The 18,574-nt window shown below is 38.0% G+C and overlaps 2 protein-coding genes across 3 annotated transcripts; both read left to right on the top strand.

Annotated features, from left to right (window-relative positions):
* Positions 1 to 1,448: 1,448 nt before the first annotated feature.
* Positions 1,449 to 4,029, top strand: LOC110377311 (TIP41-like protein). Of its 2 annotated transcripts, none has more exons than XM_064036481.1 (6): positions 1,449 to 1,630; positions 1,725 to 1,882; positions 2,119 to 2,298; positions 2,582 to 2,795; positions 3,562 to 3,720; positions 3,838 to 4,029. In XM_064036481.1, exons 1-6 carry the CDS (start codon positions 1,616 to 1,618, stop codon positions 3,937 to 3,939), a joined length of 828 nt encoding a protein of 275 aa, XP_063892551.1. In that variant the 5' UTR covers positions 1,449 to 1,615; the 3' UTR covers positions 3,940 to 4,029. The 2 variants fall into 2 exon arrangements, with proteins under 2 accessions (XP_063892551.1, XP_049696898.2); XM_049840941.2 differs by having other exon boundaries at positions 1,719 to 1,882.
* A 1,547-nt stretch (positions 4,030 to 5,576) lies between these two features.
* LOC110377335 (uncharacterized) lies at positions 5,577 to 18,474 on the top strand. Its single transcript, XM_021336189.3, has 10 exons — positions 5,577 to 5,825; positions 6,035 to 6,260; positions 10,106 to 10,236; positions 13,932 to 14,186; positions 15,854 to 16,019; positions 16,290 to 16,459; positions 16,653 to 16,839; positions 17,101 to 17,409; positions 17,561 to 17,733; positions 17,898 to 18,474. Exons 1-10 carry the CDS (start codon positions 5,783 to 5,785, stop codon positions 18,140 to 18,142), a joined length of 1,905 nt encoding a protein of 634 aa, XP_021191864.3. The 5' UTR covers positions 5,577 to 5,782; the 3' UTR covers positions 18,143 to 18,474.
* Positions 18,475 to 18,574: the final 100 nt, after the last annotated feature.

Genomic DNA, 18,574 nt, shown 5'->3' with positions numbered 1-18,574 from the left:
CAGATGTTTCAATATCTGGTAAAGATCTTGTAAAGGGAGAGGAATATATTTATAAGTACAAATGAAATCCTATAGCAGTCATTTACACCTCTTTATTTTTGTAGTGCTCTGTTATGCTACTGCTCCACCTGCGTCTTAACGCGTAAAATTTTGGCGTTACGCAGATGTGGCCAACGTTTTAATGGCATTTATACAAATGGCATTATTAATAGCATTAAACGTTAAGCGATAACTCGGGTGTCGGTTTTTTGGACACATCAAAGGGTTTTAGTGTGTAGCTTAGAGCGCTAAGTGATGTTGGCTACATTAATGCCATCTCATTGCACGCATGCAAGGACGAGTGTAGATACTTTATTTAAGCTGTAACTGAATTTTACGAGCACGATAATGGAATGGTCAAATGAGAAAGCTTTAGTTTTTAGAATTATTTTGTGTGTCTGAGTTTAACCTCTTTAATGTGTGTTAACGCGTTACTTCATGAGGGATTAACTCTCTCTCTTGTAGCATAATGCTCCTGCTCCACCTGCGTTAGCGTTAACGTTAATGTCAATGGCCAACTACACGTTACTTATTGCATTAAAAATGCGTGTTGGCTACACTTAGGTACAATTCTGCAAAGAGTTAATCCCTCATGAAGTAACGCGTTAACACACATTAAAGAGGTTAAACTCAGACACACAAAATAATTCTAAAAACTAAAGCTTTCTCATTTGACCATTCCATTACATTACCGTGCTCGTAAAACGCAGTTACCGCTTAAACAAAGTATCTACACTCGTCCTTGCATGCGTGCAATGAGATGGCATTAATGTAGCCAACATCACTTAGCGCTCTAAGCTACGCACTAAAACCCTTTGATGTGTCAAAAAAACCGACACCCGAGTTATCGCTTAACGTTTAATGCTATTCATAATGCCATTTGTATAAATTGCCATTAAAACGTTGGCCACATCTGCGTAATGCCAAAATTTAACGCGTTAAGACGCAGGTGGAGCAGTAGCATAACGCCAAAATTTTACGCGTTAAGACGCAGGTGGAGCAGTAGCATTATGCTACATTAATGCCATCTCATTGCACGCATGCAAGGACGAGTGTAGATACTTTGTTTAAGCGGTAACTGCATTTTACGAGCACGGTAATGGAATGGTCAAATGAGAAAGCTTTAGTTTTTAGAATTATTTTGTGTGTCTGAGTTTAACCTCTTTAATGTGTGTTAACGCGTTACTTCATGAGGGATTAACTCTTTGCGGAATTGTACGTAAGTGTAGCCAACACGCATTTTTAATGCAATAAGTAACGTGTTGTTGGCCATTGACATTAACGTTAACGCTAACGCAGGTGGAGCAGGAGCATATCGTGTAGTTGGCCATTGACATTAACGTTAACGCTAACGCAGGTGGAGCAGGAGCATTAGAAAGATCAAGAATGGCAATAAATTTGGTGTCAGTGTCAAACCAGGGTAATCATCCGTCACGCACGTCACGTCAAGAATTATTTTGTGGGTTTTAATTTGTACGGGATTGGGGATACAATTGATTTCAATTATTGAGTTTGCTACTAAATTCACAGCGAGGATTAAGGATTATACAGTTGATAATCGCGGATATAGTTCGCTATGTTCAACTCTGAGGTAAAAAAGAATACGTAACCTTACAAAGTGCCGGCATAAAGTACTCCATGGGACGCTTTAAAGATGCACTTATCTTTTGTGTTTACAGTTACTGTTAAACAGTGTGGACGCAGGACGGTACACGACTAACTCGAAATCAATACAATTTGGGCCGTGGAATATATCATACGATGTGAGCTGTATATTGCCAAGTGTATGCTCTACAAAAGTCGTTTGCGAACGTGATGATGATCAATTTTGCCAGTTTTGTATGTGAGTATCAACCTTTTTATAATCCTTAGTTATCGATTGTAGCCTTACAAAGTCACTGGCTTTTTAAAACATAAGACAACAGAATAAATATTACTAGAAGACTATGAGTATCAAATTGTTAAGTTAAACTCACTTTAAAACTATTACTCGTAGGGTGCACTATTTTGTACATATTGTACTCTTCGCTGAATTTATTAACTCTTACTACTACAATTTTATACAACTGCTATTTTCAGATACACCAAGGAACTGAAAATACCGCATTTCCCTGACATGGTGTTTCCTAGAAATATTCTAAAGTTGGCACATGAGAGTGGTGCAGGTATATGCTTCAACCCTCTTGATTCTCTGAGATGTGTGGCCAGCAGGATAGAGGCCATTGAGGTTGCTTGTGCAGAAGCTTGGCAGGAGGCAAGGTAATAAAATTGAGTTATACCTTAGTAGAATCCCGCCTGTCCATGAAAATATTGATATAATAGATTGGCTATCTAGCCAATTTAAAATTTCTAGAATTAGATTTTTAACTGCTTTTTTCTTTTCAAATCTAACTTCAAGATTATGCACTTTCCGGCAAACAAGCCTTTTTACGTTATCTTTGTATAAAATAAATAATTTTAGTGCAGATCAACAATTTGCTAGTACATTTTTTAAATTTTGTTGTGCTCTATTTTAATAATAACCAAATTTTTTTTATTCAAGACCAGAAGCGGAGAAACCAAAGCGGCCATTTGATTGGACGTTCTCTACTGACTATAAAGGAACTCTCACAGATAATATTGTTGTAGAAAACACTGATGAGCATATTAATTTTGACTTGTTGAAGCAAAAAGAACAAATTCTCTTCTATCACGATCTAACTTTATTTGAGGATGAATTACATGATCATGGTGTTTCAAAACTGTCTGTGAAAATAGTAAGTATATTGCTTGCAAATATACAATTAGGTATGTAAAGGCTATTACAGACATGCCGGCGGCAATGCCGCCGGTTTCATGCCGAGCGGCTATGCCGCCGGCAATAGACGCGGCACAAAATCGTCTTTTTTTGGTTGGTTGGTCGTGCTTTGCCGGGGCTTTGTATGCCGCCGGGTGCACGGCGGCTTGGGCGGCGGCTTGCCCGGCGGCCCTGAACAGCCTGAAAAGGATAAATCAAGCTTAAGTATAGTAAATGCAAAACAATCTATTTAACTCAAATCCTAATCCTAACTAATATTATAAATGTGAAAGTAACTCTGTTTGTCTGTCTGTCTGTCTGTCTGTCTGTCTGTCTGTCTGTCTGTCTGTCTTTTCTTCACGCCTAAACTACTGAACCGATTTGTGTGAAATTTGGTACAGACATAGTTTGGAACTTGAGAAAGGACATAGGATAGTTTTTATTTCAAAAAAAAAAATTTTTGAAATAAAAACTTTTATTCCGGACATATAGCGCCATCTATTGGTCAAACCAAAAATATGCCGGAAGTCACTATTCCATGCGAACGAAGTCGCGGGCAAAAGCTAGTATATATATATAAAAACCTTGTTTTGTTAGTTACACATTTTATAACTCAAGAAAAGTTGAACCGTTTAAGCTGAAAATTAGAGGGGACATAGTCACCATCCAGAGGGCGGGTGAAACCATGAGCAGGAGCTAGTTTTGCATATTTAAAACAAATTAACATTTCTGTTCTGCATTTTCAGAGAGTCATGCCTTCATATTGGTATGTGCTGCTAAGGTACTTCTTGAGAGTGGATGATGTGCTGGTGAGGGCAAATGAAACAAGGATGTTCCATCTGCTCAACACTGACTATGTACTCAGAGAATACACTGTGAAGGAGGCACAAGCCAAAGATTTGAATGTAAGTATTTTAAAAACACAAGATATGTTTCAATCTCTAACACAGATATGGTTTAAACGTGCGTTCTGTGAGGAAGTGTGTCAAATTGTAATCATACTTGTTTATTTCTTTTTTCAGATGCCTACATCGCATATGAAAGAAGCTGATGATGTGATACCAATACTGCCAGTCAAAGAAAAACTTACACATAAATTAATTGTGAATATACCCTCAAATTAGCCAGTAGTGGTTTGATCTCTATAATTATGAAATAAATTAATGTTAAGAATTATAAATGTTCTAATAAAGTGCAAGTCATATTGGGTAGTATGCTCATATTTTAATTAATAGCATTTACTTTTAAAATCTGTGAAATGGAGGTGCTATAGCAATTCAAGTGATACAAAAATACATAGCTTAGGTAAATTTGTATTTAAATTGTTACTTGATTGAGAGTCTTAGGTATTATGAACACAGCACTTTGTATGAAACTGCAGCAGATTGTATGAAAATTATATGAAGTTGTTTTGATGAGAACTTGACTGATGATGTATGTATATACATACGTTAAAGTCTAAAAAGATAGGCAAATTAAAATGAACATATTCAAGATTAACGCGTGAATTAAGGTGTCCAAGATATCCACCTGGTATAAAAGACTGGAATGTTCGAAAGCTCTTCCAATTCGAAACGTATTTTTGACTCGCTTTATGGAATTAGTAGTATTCTTACAGCTTTAGAGCCGTTTAATATTAGAGTTTTATTGCACTTTTTTATTGCGGCAATAAATAATATATTTTTGTAAAGTGTTTGTTTTTAACCTTTTGAACGCCAATGTCGGCTATAGCCGACATGAGCAAGCGTGCCCTGTGCGCCAACGACGGCTATACTCGACAAAAAACAGGTCGCAGAAAAATACAAAATAAACCTATTAAATCATTACTTTTATGTATTTTTTAGTAGATATTTAATTAAGATTTTCGGGCTTGGCGTACAGGGCATAGGAATACCGATATGGCGTGGCGGTGAAAAGGTTAAACACCCTAGAACAAATGCTGAGTTTTATCTTAATTACATATTTTTGTTCGATTAGGTACGTGCGAATTTCATTTTGAGATATTGAAAAAGTTTAAAAGTTTTTGACCACATTTTGCCTACTATTTATTCCGTGTAAACATTTAACTGTAAATATTGTATCATTGGCAATCGTTGTAATTGTATAGCGCAAGGGGGCGATTCCATTTTTTTGCCCGGGAGTGTAGAATTAAGATAGATGACAATGGGTTGACTGATCGCTAAAATTATCACACCTATTTGTTTGGATTTGTTAATGACCTTTTAAATTGTTTAATTAACTACTAGGTATTTCCTAAGGATTCCGACTAAAGTGATTGAATATGCTTCTAATCATTACCTACTATGTATGTATTATTTCCAATTTTCATCTAAATCTGGTTGTCTGTTCTAATAAGGATTTCAAAAGGTTTCTTATACTTAACAATTCAAAGAGTGTAGGTAAGTCAGGTATTGAGTATTATTAGTATAATATTACTTAGGTGAGTAAATTTTTAAGATTTTCATTTTATTCTGTGGAAAACCCTAAATTTCATGCTATTGAAACCGATATGACTATTTAGGAAGTATATCTCTCAAAGAAATCTCTCGTCTTCGAAGTCGTCACCACCGAATGGAATCCACTGCTAAGACATTCCCCAAACGAGGTGGAAGGGGACTCAAACATGCGTTTTGTTTTTTTTTTCTGCACTGCAATTAGCTGCACGTGCTATCGAAATTACTTATCAGATTATTCAACAGTCTATTAATTTTCATTATTAATTATGCTGTGATTATACCAACCAAGCCGCCAGTTTCTTTGTCATTCGTTTGTAGGACTACTGTCTTTAATCACGCACCGCAATCGGTACAATAATCAAAGTTATTGATTTATTGATTATGTTCGATAGTCGAAAGTCTATGTTATCTGCTGCTGACATTGCAAGTTGAGTTCATTCCGAGTAGTGTCCCACAGGCGTGTGGCCATGTTTAGTCTAGCAATGTTAAATTAAGTTGGTATAAATATAAAATGTGGCAAAAACATTGTGTTTCATGGCTAGGTGCCGTATTAGGTTTGTGCCCCTTTTCTTTACTTAATTATATATTTTTTTGATTTAGCTTCCAGTTTTTGGAAATTCGTACGTAGTTTTGCAAATAGCTATTTTCAGAAAAATAAATTAAGTAGTCAAATAATTTAAAGTGCATTTATGCAACATAGAAGGACCCTAATTACAGGTACCTAAAGATTATGTCATTTCTCACAAAATTTTCAAATTTTCAGTATTACTTTGCTTGCATTCTGGTCAAGCCCAGATAGCCACGTACGATGTGCGTGTAAGTAGTCTCCTTCGGATGCAGCAAGGGATTGGGTGGCCCTTACATCTTCAGGTGGCAGAAGGGCACGAAGCTTTGATGCGTCTCTCTGAAACTCTGCAGAACCAACAGTATTGTGCAGTGACCACTCCAGAGGGAGTTATATTCGACGTACGCAACCCGCCAAATTCTAGGTTGGTAATTTAAAATATTCGCGGCTAAAATATTTTTGAAAATATTGGACTAGTCATTCGTTTAGATGGTATTGAGATTTTGGTGAAAAGCTTATTTGTCCCCTTTGTTATGAGCTGCGCAATGCGAAGATTTGACTGAGCGAAAATTTCTGCTTACAGCTGCAAAAGAGCCCTTTAGCTACATAATGTAGGTTTCTATGCCTGCAAATGTATAAAAGCAGTGAGCTTAATATAGGCTTTGTAGAAGTAATGGCTAGGTCCATTTTCATCCAACAGGTGTTCCCAACGGTGCTCTAACTTTACGCTACGTGCTTTAGTCTACTCGTTAGGACCGACATGATTTAAAAGCTTCTAATTAAGGGTATCCTAACAGTGTGTTTATTGCTTAAGTATGTAGACATTATTGTGCCTCAACAATGTTTTTTCTACTTAAAATTAGGCCTAACCTAGATATGTTAAACAAATGGGCATAACCAGTTGATACAAGTATTTGATTAATTTATTATTATCAATCCGACCTATCGTAGGTCGTAGGTATCGTTGGATAGAGTCTTTGATAGTGGGCTTCTAATAATAGGAGTAGGTAATCTAAGTTATCGAAGCTTAGTTTTACTAGACTTCGGTTTTGTGTAGCAATTAGATAAAGAACCATGTCCAGCCAGCAACAAAAGTCTATTAAGACCATCGAAATTACAGAATTCATGAACACTAAAAGCTCCCATAAGTTACTGTCACAATTACAGAATAAAATAACATTTGTAGGTACCTATATGGACATCAGATAATTGCATTGAACACAGCTTTTGCATTTGAGATGTGACGGTTGATGAACTTTGTTGTTGATAATCTAAATATATAAAACTCAAAGGTGACTGACTGACTGACTGACTGACTGACTGACATAGTGATCTATCAACGCACAGCTGAAACCACTGGACGGATCGGGCTGAAATTTGGCATGCAGGTAGATGTTATGACGTAGGCATCCGCTAAGAAAGGATTTTGATCAATTCTACCCCCAAAGGGATAAAATAGGGGATGAAAGTTTGTAAGAAACTTTGTCAATTTTAAACCGATCGGACTGAGACTTTGCATGCATAAAGCTACTATGGCGTAGGCAACCCTTAAGAAAGGATTTTGATAAATTCCATCTCTAAGGGGATAAGGTATCTGTGGAGATCAAAGGGGGAGGCCTATGTTCAGCAGTGGACGTCCTATGGCTGAGATGATGATGATGATGATGATGAAGGGGATAAAATAGGGGATGAAAGTTTGTATACATCTTCTTAGATTTGTACACGCTAATCTTCCGAACGACTGAACGGATTTCAATGATTTTTTCTTTGTTGTATCAGTATTAAGCCTGGTCAACATATAGGCTATAATTTATCTTCGAAACTTGAAGACCTGATGCAGAACTCCAACAGACCAACAAAACTATAAGAGATACAAAAATGGTGCCATGGCAAAAATTGTTTCATGTGATGAGCATTTTCAGCTGAGATAATAAATTTTAAGATCTGGAACACCTGATGTGGAACCCCAAGAGCCCAGCTTCTCTATACCATATACAGGTATGACGTTTTAGCAAAAGTTGTTCAATTTGATAAGCACTTTCTATTGACTTACACAAATTGAAGATCTAAAACACCTGATGTGGAACTCCAGGGGCCCAGCTAGACTATAGCATATAGAGGTATGACGTTTTAGCAATAGTTGTTCAATCTGATAAGCACTCTCTGTTGACTTATAAAAATTGAACCACACCTACACCTGATGTGGAACTCCAGGAGCCCAGCTAGACTATAGCATATGAAGATATGACGTTTTAGCAAAAGTGGTTCAATCTGATGCACTCTCTATTGACGTATAAACATCGAAGATCTGGAACACTTGATGTGGAACTTCAGGAGCAATACAACACTTGAAATGTATAGAAATGAATGTTATGAAATAGGTATGGTGAATCAAAAAAGTAATTAGTCCGTCTTTTAGACACGTATTTTTCTTTTCTCTCTCTCACAAACAAATAATAACGAAGATACAACAACGCTTGAATTCACTGCTTAGTACAAATTTTACATACCTAGACGTGGCGTCACGAGCCCCCACTCTCCGACTTTGTTGCGTTATATCTCATTATTATATTGTATGTCTCTTCCAGACCTCGGGACTATAGAGTTCCGAATTTTTGGGAGGCAAACGTGGGGCCGAAGCCAACTCGCTGAAGCCCTTTTGAGACAACTTTAATGAAATGGTGACACAAAACCGACGATTATGCCTTTATACACTATAGAAATGAACCCAAGGACAATCCCCGGTAGACGTCGTTAAAAAAAGACAATCCCCGGTTTTGTGCTAAAATATTACTAACTATGGAGGAAAACTACTTGGGCTATTGTGATGGGATGTTAGTGGATGACAATGTACCTATTAGGTACATCTAAAAATGGCAGGTGGAGACTCGCCACCTCACTTACTGGGCTCCCGGGAACCAGTCACTGAATAGCAACAAGAGGGCAACAGGGACATGAGCGGCTGAAGGGTGAGGATACCTCGGTGGACTTTAAACGCAGATTACGCGCTCCCTGTGCCTACCATGAGGCACCTACCCTCCGAGTAGGGCTACTAATCCTGCTCTAGCGACTCCACTCTGGACGGCCAAGCCAAGCCAGAGGCGTGAGACCTACCTCCGTCATGATTCACTCCGACCGGCCGGAGATGGGGGACAGTATACTCTCCCTGGAGAACTCAGTATATATAGCCCCGTGGGGTCGCTACTCCCCGTCTCCCAACCTCAGATGTCCTGCGGTACCTATATCTCATTATTATTGACGTTATTATCTCAAGAGCCTTTGTCCCAATTATGTTAGGGTCGACTTCCAGTCACGATGCAACTGAGTACCAGTGTTTTACAAGGAGCGACTGCCTATCTGACCTCCACGACCCGATTACCCGTTCAACCCAACACCCCTTGGTAAGACGTACTGGCTTCTGAATACCCATAACGACTGCCAAGAATGTTCAATGACAGCCGGAACCTACAGTTTAACATCCCCTCCAAATGACGGTCATTGGTATCCAAAATATACGTAGAAAGTACATATGAACTTAGAAAAGTTGCATTGGCAGGCACTTGCCAGACCTGGAATCAAAGACGCACGCTCATACTTGAGAGATTGGTTCTCTACCCACTAAACCACCACGACTTCCACTAAGTCACCACGACTTTGTCATCTATTTAATGTTTTTTTACGTAATAATACTTGTGTAATATTTTTGCCACACACAAATGCGGACTAATTAGAATCACTACTTTTATCCCTATGGTCACGTCTATTGCGGTTCAGTTCTCAGCGTTTTGTTTAGTCTGCTGTGCTTTTGCTGTTAAAGTACAAAAATTAAGTATATACAACGTTTCTCTTCGGTCCCTTAAAATTCAATATCAGACTATTCAGATCTTTGATTTTGCTGACCCCGTAGTCGCTGGCATAAGGGACAGGATCCGCGTACGAAGTCGCGGGCAACAGCTAGTAGACTATAAGACACAAGTTCAAGCCATATTTTAAATATGGCGTTTATAGTTCTTTCTAGCTTAGAAGCGTAAAGTCTGTTGGTGTCTGAGTCGCTTATTTATTTTAGTTTAATAGTTTCACTGGACCCCTCAACTAACTTACCTGGGCGACAAGCCGATAACCCTTCGCAAGACAGGTTGTGGGGCTTTCAGACTCTCCGTAATGACTCCCAAAGATGTACAAATGACGGCCGAAACCTAATAATTTTACGTTCCTTCCAACGACGACACCCATCTACGGATAGGACACTCATCTAAAATTCATGCGCAGGTTCGAGTCTTGGACTGACGGGTGCGGCGTTCGGGTCCGTAACATCGGACTATCAGATGAAGGCAGATGGCGCATGACAGCTACTGCAGGAAACCACACCATCACTGGCTGGTCTGAAGTCAAGGTTACAGGTGAGCAACTTTAATCACTGCTAAATTTATGGCCAGTCACCAGTTAATGGCGTCCACGGCCGATTTCGGCCACGGCGGCTGTTCTCATTTAAGGAGATCGGCCAGCTGCGCAGGTCATATTATAGTGCACGAGCATTTGCGCAGACCAGTTACTGATAAAGTATCAGATATCAGAAACTTACCTGACAAACAAACTATAATTTTTGGTTTCACAAGTCTCGGATAGCAGTATCAGGCAGAAATTATAAGCAGCTTTTGAGATAACTGTCAGACACTATGGGCCTTATCATACTAGCGGATTGCGAGCGTTTTCAAAGCGGAGCGGGCGCGTAGCGAATGCGTCGCGGACGTACGGCAAATTCGCAACGTTTTTGTCGCCTGTTTGTAGCAAATTAACAACGTACAATACACTCAGTAACAAAATGGATTCAAACAATAAGCGAATGGAAGAGAGCGACTACTTTGTGTTTTTTGCAAACGAATAAAACACTGCTTTTCGCGACGAATTTGTTGCACGTCCGCTGTGAATTCGCTGCGCATGCGCGGCGTGTTCGTTGCGCGCCCGTAAGGTTTGAAGGCGCTCGCAATCCGCTATAGATAGTTCAACTCAGCTTTGCGCGCGGCCCTATGTGTGCGTCGGCTTGTAAATATACAACTTTCATTCGTGTGACAGTGACGTCGTCCAAGCATGACGTGTTCTTATCGCTTTTTGTTATGGGTACAGTCGTTTACGAAAATACTAGTTATTCACGGAGAAATTATAAGGGAGTCAGGTAAAGCGTTTTACAACATGAAATAACATTCAAAGCTTTTTATTATTAACATTGATAGCATGTAAGAAATAAAGAAGGTGAAATATCTAAGATGAATTAAATACTCCTTACATATTTTCTAGCTCGGGGTACGCGGACAATAAATAAAAGTGTGGAGTAAGAATGTAAAAAGAGGTATAAATAAAATGTGTGGGGAATTAAAAAAAAATATATTGCTTCGCATAATTTCGACCAAAATAAGACGGAAATAATGAAACTCATAAATGAACGTTTAAGTCAAATTGATGAAGGGATGTGGGGTAATACTTGTCGACATGTACAAAAGAAAAAAGAAGAATACTATAGACATTTTGACATGGAGTCAGAATTTATAATATTCACCTTGGAGAGTAGCGAATCCGAAAATTCATCATTTGATTTTTCAAGTAGCGATTCATAATCATTATAAATAAATAAAGATTAAATTACGTAATAACTGTTTTTCTTTAAACACCCGTATACAACCCCTAAATAACTGTATTGTACCCGACTGTACCTCTTGTCACGCACACAAAGTCACTGTATATGTACAAGGGTTACCCACACATAAGGCCGCGCGCACGACTGAGTTGAACTTACTATAGTATGATAAGGCCCCAGCCTGGCCTTATAACAATTAAACGTCGGCAAAAAAGTAGATAGGTACATGTTTAGGGTTGTCGCACAGATTATAGCGCCAGATAAAATGCCTAATTATTTTTTATCATTGACGTGATGCCAGATGTTTAATTACAATCCTTATTTATTATGTAAATAAGCGCTTGTAATCATTGCGGTAGGTACCGCATATTGCGGTAGTTTTGATATGGCCACGTGTCACTTGTTGCAATGCGGAATTATTTAATCTCCCGACACGAAATAACAAAAAAAAATATCTTAAGTACCTACCTATGTTAATTAGTACCTAAGTATTACTGTACTTAATACAAACACCTAATATTGATTGTAAATCCGAAGCTTACTTTTGTGCTACGTAGAATTTGTCAAACTTGTAAAATTCAAAGATGAGAAGAGAACTTAAATGAATGAATGAATTAAATGAATGAATGAATTAAATGAATTGACAAAAACACTGAAATCGCAGTTTATTATACCTATCTATTAAAATGCCACATCATTGCCCAAATTGTCTCTAATTTGAGTGAGATTAGGTAACTAGGTACTAATACTGATACATCACCCTATCACATGATTTTTAGACCCGACTGATTTTCAGCATACCTACCAATATCGTTACAATGTTGCAGGAATTAGGTACCTACTCATTGATTAATTAGGCATAATATCAAGATACATCTTTTTTAATACTTATAATCTATTGCAGTTATCGATTTGCATATCTTAATTACATATTATTAAACGATTAATTAAAATATTGCATTTTGATATGAGATAAATTATAGCAGTTTGATTCAGGAACAGAATGCTACTAGAATTTTCAATTGTTTTACATAATAAGCAGTGTTATTACATACCTACAACTAAATTGTCGTACTTATCTTTTGAATATGTAATTAACATTTAAGGTAAGACCACAAAATACATAGGTACAGAAGTCAATCTACATACAAAGCGCGTTCGAGTCACGCAGACAAAGGTGTCTATGTGTGCGTGTTCACAGACGCGCTGTCTCAAAACAACTCAAAACAGTGCGAGCGCGGCTGCCGCTTTCTTGAGATAAGCGCGTCACACAAAGGTAGATAAATGTGCACGCGTTGTGATACCTACCTAACTGTAATTTGACTGTAATATTTTTAATTTTAATAACAAAAGAAAAAGTAATAATGGAGCAACAAAATTCGTATTATAATTGAACAAGTTGACGGTTGTTTTATACAACAATAAACAGTGAATTGTCGTTTTTTTAGCCTGCCGTATTACCTATAGTATGTACCTACTTATTTTCTCATATTTCGATGGTTCGTTTAATAAACGCAGTAGGTAGGTACAGTTAGGTGGGTAGGTAAGCGCCCGGCGGCGGCCTCTGGCCCAATGCCGTAATAAGTTTTGCTAGTGTCGACCCAGGCGAACCTGCCTACCTACCCTCAAAGATTATTGCTAGTAGGAGTTGATAATTTTGTGATCATGGCGAGACTATGTTGTAAGGTAGACGAAATAAAACTCGCACATCAAGTTTTCTGTAGGTAGAAGCAAGCTTAGATCAGGGACTGTACCAACCCATTACATACAAAAATATTTTTTTCACAAGTAAAGAGTAGGGTAAGTATATATGTATGAATAACAAAATTATAAATTGCGGTTTCTGAAAAAGTTCGGTATCTCGTTCAAACGAATTTCCGTTGAAAGTGTTTATTAACCTCTTGTATGCCACATTAAATATTTTATTATTATTGGTTTATATTTCATTTTTCCTGTTTTATTCTCAACAATACATCAAATAATTAGATACGAGTACCACTACCACGTTAGTTTTATGCGCATAAAACAGTTGACAACCCTAGCGCGACCGCCGAGTTTAGGCATGAAAAGTGAAGTACATACATGAGATTGACTTCTGTACCTATGTATTTTGTGGTAAGACAAACATTTTTCTGTAAAAGTGGTGACTCACTGGTGAAAATCTGTAGTAGGTACGGTAGACCGCACATCAGTGGTAACTGTCATGCACCTTAACTCAATAGTAATAAGTACCTACGATTTTCCTATAAAACTGTTACCACTGACCTGAAGTTGACTGTACCTAGGTACCTACGGTCTTGATTCTTTTTATTTCATGATATCTTTTTGTTTCTATTTCAAATAAATACGAAAATTCTACATGTAATTCATACCTTTATTTATTCTCTGAACTATTTTAGGTATTTCTATTAAATATTTCATACCTACCTACTGAGTACCTACTTATATGTTTTCTTTTTTTAGAAAAAATATCGAACTATGTACCGGAGCCTATATCCCTTAAAGATGGTCAGACAAAAACACAAGTAGACCTATCATCCTTGAACAATTCCTACTGTCTGGTGGCACAGCCGTTTTCGGAGAGTTCCTTGGTACCGGGACATTGTCGTGTCACCTTGGAGCGCACCACTAGGGCTGTGCAAGGTCGATGGAGCGTCCTGCTGGGTATACCAGGAAGAGTAATGGAATTGCATGTCGATAGATCTGTCGCTGTTGAAGGTGAGTACAACACTACTTTTATAGCTACAATTTTCAATTTTACAACCCTTGTTTCACGATCACACAACTGGATTTTTGTCGCCCGAAAACCGAACGTATACGCGCGACATTCCGAGCGGCAAAAATCGGCTGTTCGTTTTTAAACGTCATCTTTTACACCGATAGTCGTTAATTGGATGTCAATGGTCCGGACTAAGCGAAGTCGCAAAAAACCAATTAGAAAATGTGCTAGTGTGAAAACGTTATAACGTCCTACAACTTGATATCTTAGTCAGAGTTTGCTGGAATTGGTTGCAATCCAAAATTCCTGCCACGATTTTTAGTTACGATCTTGTTTGCAAAAAATCTCATTTTTTGCGACTTCTCTTATTCTACTATGTACCTACTTTACTTTTATGTCTCATATCTATAGGAATAAGGGTTCCGCAAAGGTGTCTATAATATGGCCTATTATTGCCCTAATATAAGCGGGTAGGAGTTAAAGGAGAGGCTTTTTGGAATACTATATTTACATATACATAGTTTAGCAATAAATCAATGTCGCAGACCCAAAGCAAACAATGCACTACTCTAACGCAACTAACACGTCGTAAAATACATCAAGTGTCAACGTAGCAAGCATGTAGAGACAGTTGGACAGCACACATTGCGATTCAGAGCACCATTTACGATTCAACTGTAAACGGATTCCGGTATTTCAGGATTAAAATGTCAGATAAATTCCTACACGGTTTGTTCAGCTGCTGAATTTCTAGTTTTCATATGGATTTATTTTTACAGAAAGGAATATGTTTACGTAGAGATATTAATCTCCAGAACGGGTGATGCAATTTTCATATTTATTTAATTAGAGTCGTGAAATACTTAATAGAGCGTGTTTGCATGAAAGATAATGTTAATCTCCATTGATCTCTATGACGTAGTCATATCACAGATCCGATTGACTTAATTAACCTGACAGCGAATAAAAAATACGTGCTGGTCGCAGGAATTTCCAAATAGGCACTAAGCCGGACGTGGTGTCTTCGATGCGAACATATCGGTAATCGGTATCTCTAAAATCCCCTAGTGATGCAATTTAGTGTCACCAAACATACAAAATAATTATCACTTTAATTACATTCATTATTGTCTATCACAATCTAATCGCTTATCGATCGCATAGCAATTAAATGATGCGTTATAATCATATGACATTGGACTTTGGTCTTGGATAAAGGGTGACGTCACTATTGCTTGCTGTATACGTCAGGTACAGGTACATATACACTTGTCTACCTGTTTTCTCGATTGGGTCATGTCCTCGACATTGCCTTGTATGTGGGAAAGGTGATCTTGACATTAGTGTCGTGATTTCAGTCAGTATTTTTGGCAACCGAACCTCTTTTACGCACAAAAGGTTTTCAACATCATTAATCTATTGCAGTTCGATAACAACGGCAGGTAGTGACAATACATTTTATCGGTAGCCAGGCGACTAAGCTAGACCTACGTGTCTAACCAGCCTAGTCTAGGCTCGATATCTAAGAATAGTTTTTTAATGTTTTTATCAATCAGATAATCTAAAGCAAATTAGATTAGGGTTATCTGTACGATTTATTTATTTGGCGATAACCTTTACATGTTCTTCAAAACGGCTTTGTTCATGCAGAATTCCTTTGTTTCAGCTGAACGTCTCGACGTAGGCTTTGTGCGAGATACCGCCCATCATAAACTTCATCTGTACTGTAATATTTTACACACCGAAAAAAATATTACTTTTTGCCGTTTCCAAAAAGGCACTGAGGCCTCCGGTTTCAATGTTATTGACGGTTTGAGTGATGGTCGGTACAGGTTAGTAATTAACGTCTTTTGTTCGTGTTAATTTTATTTTAGTGTCTCTCAGTCACCAGTTTATAGATAGTCTTATTTGGTAACGATTAATAATGCTTCTTGAATGGAAAAGTTTGCTACGTTTTGCTTTTTAAGGAAAAAGGTTTAGCTTAAACTTAGGGTCAATGGGTCGTCTTTAGAGCGGAGTACTTATTTACATAGCTACAAATACAATGGATAAGGGACACTTAAGTACACAAATTAATACCTACTTCTAAAATTCTTCTCCAGTTATTACGGAGATGGTTTCTTCAAAAGACAATGTGGACTGACCATAGAGTCAGTGGCTAGTGACGACTACGGCACTTGGAGGTGCACGGTCGGCGTTCAAGAGTGGGCTGGCAACACTATTCAGTCGAGGACACCTCTTCAAGCACTCATAAGTGTCCCACCAGAAGGAGGTAAATAGTTTGAACGTTTACGTAATGGACTTGAAGTGGGTACCTATCTAACATGTGTTGGTTATGTACCTCCTGCATTCGTTAAAATTCAGTTAGTATCAGAATTTATAAGAAGAAGATTCATAGGTCAATCTTTAAAATAAGTAAGGCCTAACCCAGGGCACAATATTAACATAAATTTTCATCTTCCCAGGAAATAGGATAAGACGAGATTTTGAAGGGGCAGAGGAAGAATTGAGGACAATATTCGTGGAGAGTAACAAAACTCTAACGCTAACGTGTCGTGCAGATGCGTCCCTCGCGTATTGTTGGTTCCAACATCCTAATGGCTCCCAATTCACACCTGTGGAACGACAAGTCGGTCAGAATCTGGATTTCTGGTAGGTATATTTATGTCATACAGAAATTATTAGGAAAGGTTAGAAATACTGTGACTGTATTAACGCGAAATAGGTTGTGTTGCATCAAGAACGACATTTTCATTTACAGATAGTTTTTATGGCTTCTCGGTAAGCGGGTATGGAATGCAACTTGATACGGTTTTTAATCTCCGTGCATTCATCGAGAACCTTTAAAGATTTCAGTCATGTTTGCTGAAAAATCACCGTAACCAACCATTCTTTGTATTTTAATTTCATCAGGTATGCCGGCGAAAACCTTCAATCTGGTGACTGTGGAATTACCTTTGCCACAGTTCATAAAGAAGATGGAGGAGTATGGACATGTCATATGGGCTATAAATACCAATTGGGTGAAGAAATCATAGACCGTATGAATGTTCGAGTTACTGGTCCATTGGCCGCTTTGAACACAGAAGTCGGTGCTGTCATTGGTGGAAATGCTACTCTGTATTGTCATACCGCAAATGGACCACAGCCATTGGATTATTGCAGATTTCTAGCACCAAACTTTGTTGGTATAAGTCTAGATTCTACTGTGGGTGCCAACAAGTAAGTATCTATTCCCTTTATGTATGCAGGAAAAGTGCCAAACACAAAAAATCCAAATGACCGTTAAGGGAAATAATCATTTGAGTTATGCTAATTCCACGCAAAAAAATACTGTAGAACTTTGAAGTTTTTAACTCATTCTTTTTTACAGTCCTATTCTAGATCGTTTTTACTTCGCCCCTGGGAGGAATTTAGACTATGGTGACTGTGCTCTGACTATTGACCCTGTACTTGAGGAGGATTTGGGTGAATGGACTTGCGCAGCTCTTTTGCATGACCACATTTTAGAGTCTAGAGACACGATACTCCTTTATTATGATTCTCGTGAGTATAACTTGTCCACTTTTGCTTTATCACCTTTTCGTATATCTCGATGAGAGAGACCAGCTCTATAACTTTATAAGAATTTTGAATCAGTTTTGTTAACTTTAGAAACGAATAAGGCCCTCACATTATCTGATTTTTCAAATATTTTTTTGTTTTACCAGATGCAGCTCGCGTACCTCGACTACGCGCCGGATTAATTGGCACTTCAGTTGGTCTCATAGTACTAGCTTTAGTGCTGGCTGGTACAATATGGTACAAGAAGGGAATACCAGTGCCCTGGAACAGACCATCTGGCCCAATTCAACGGTTCAGTAATGGTACAGATACCTTGTCTATGCAGAATGATAGAGCGGTGGAACCTAGGCTAAGTACCAGCACTACGAGCAGTGATGAACAACAGGCTTGAGATGGATGGATAAGGGGGAAATGCTCTCGCCATTTTATTTGGTGGTTCTGTACAAACATCATTACTAGGTAAGAATTGAGGGACGAATACGGTCCTCACGCCTGAGCCGCACGGAATTCAGTTTCGAGCCGCCATTGGGATTGGCGATGGCTATAAGTACTAGAATGTGCGATGAATGACTGATATCAAACTAAATTTAAATAATTACAGATGATTAACTCCAAAGAAATGTGATAATTAGATAGTGGTTTCCTTATTAACTCATTTAAATATTATTGTTATCTACTTATTATCGTTGGATTTTTATTTTATTAAAAGTTATGTCTTTGTTACGATGCCATCTTTTATTTCCTGTTTACATTTTTATTATAAGTAGGTACCTAATTAATTTTTTAACCTTTGCGAGTGGCTAAGTGAAACAATAAACTTCTC

This window comes from Helicoverpa armigera, chromosome 10, assembly GCF_030705265.1.
Source record: "Helicoverpa armigera isolate CAAS_96S chromosome 10, ASM3070526v1, whole genome shotgun sequence".
Taxonomy (NCBI): domain Eukaryota; kingdom Metazoa; phylum Arthropoda; class Insecta; order Lepidoptera; family Noctuidae; genus Helicoverpa; species Helicoverpa armigera.
The sequence above is the reverse complement of the archived record's forward strand: the minus strand, read 5'-3'. Positions and strand labels throughout refer to the sequence as shown.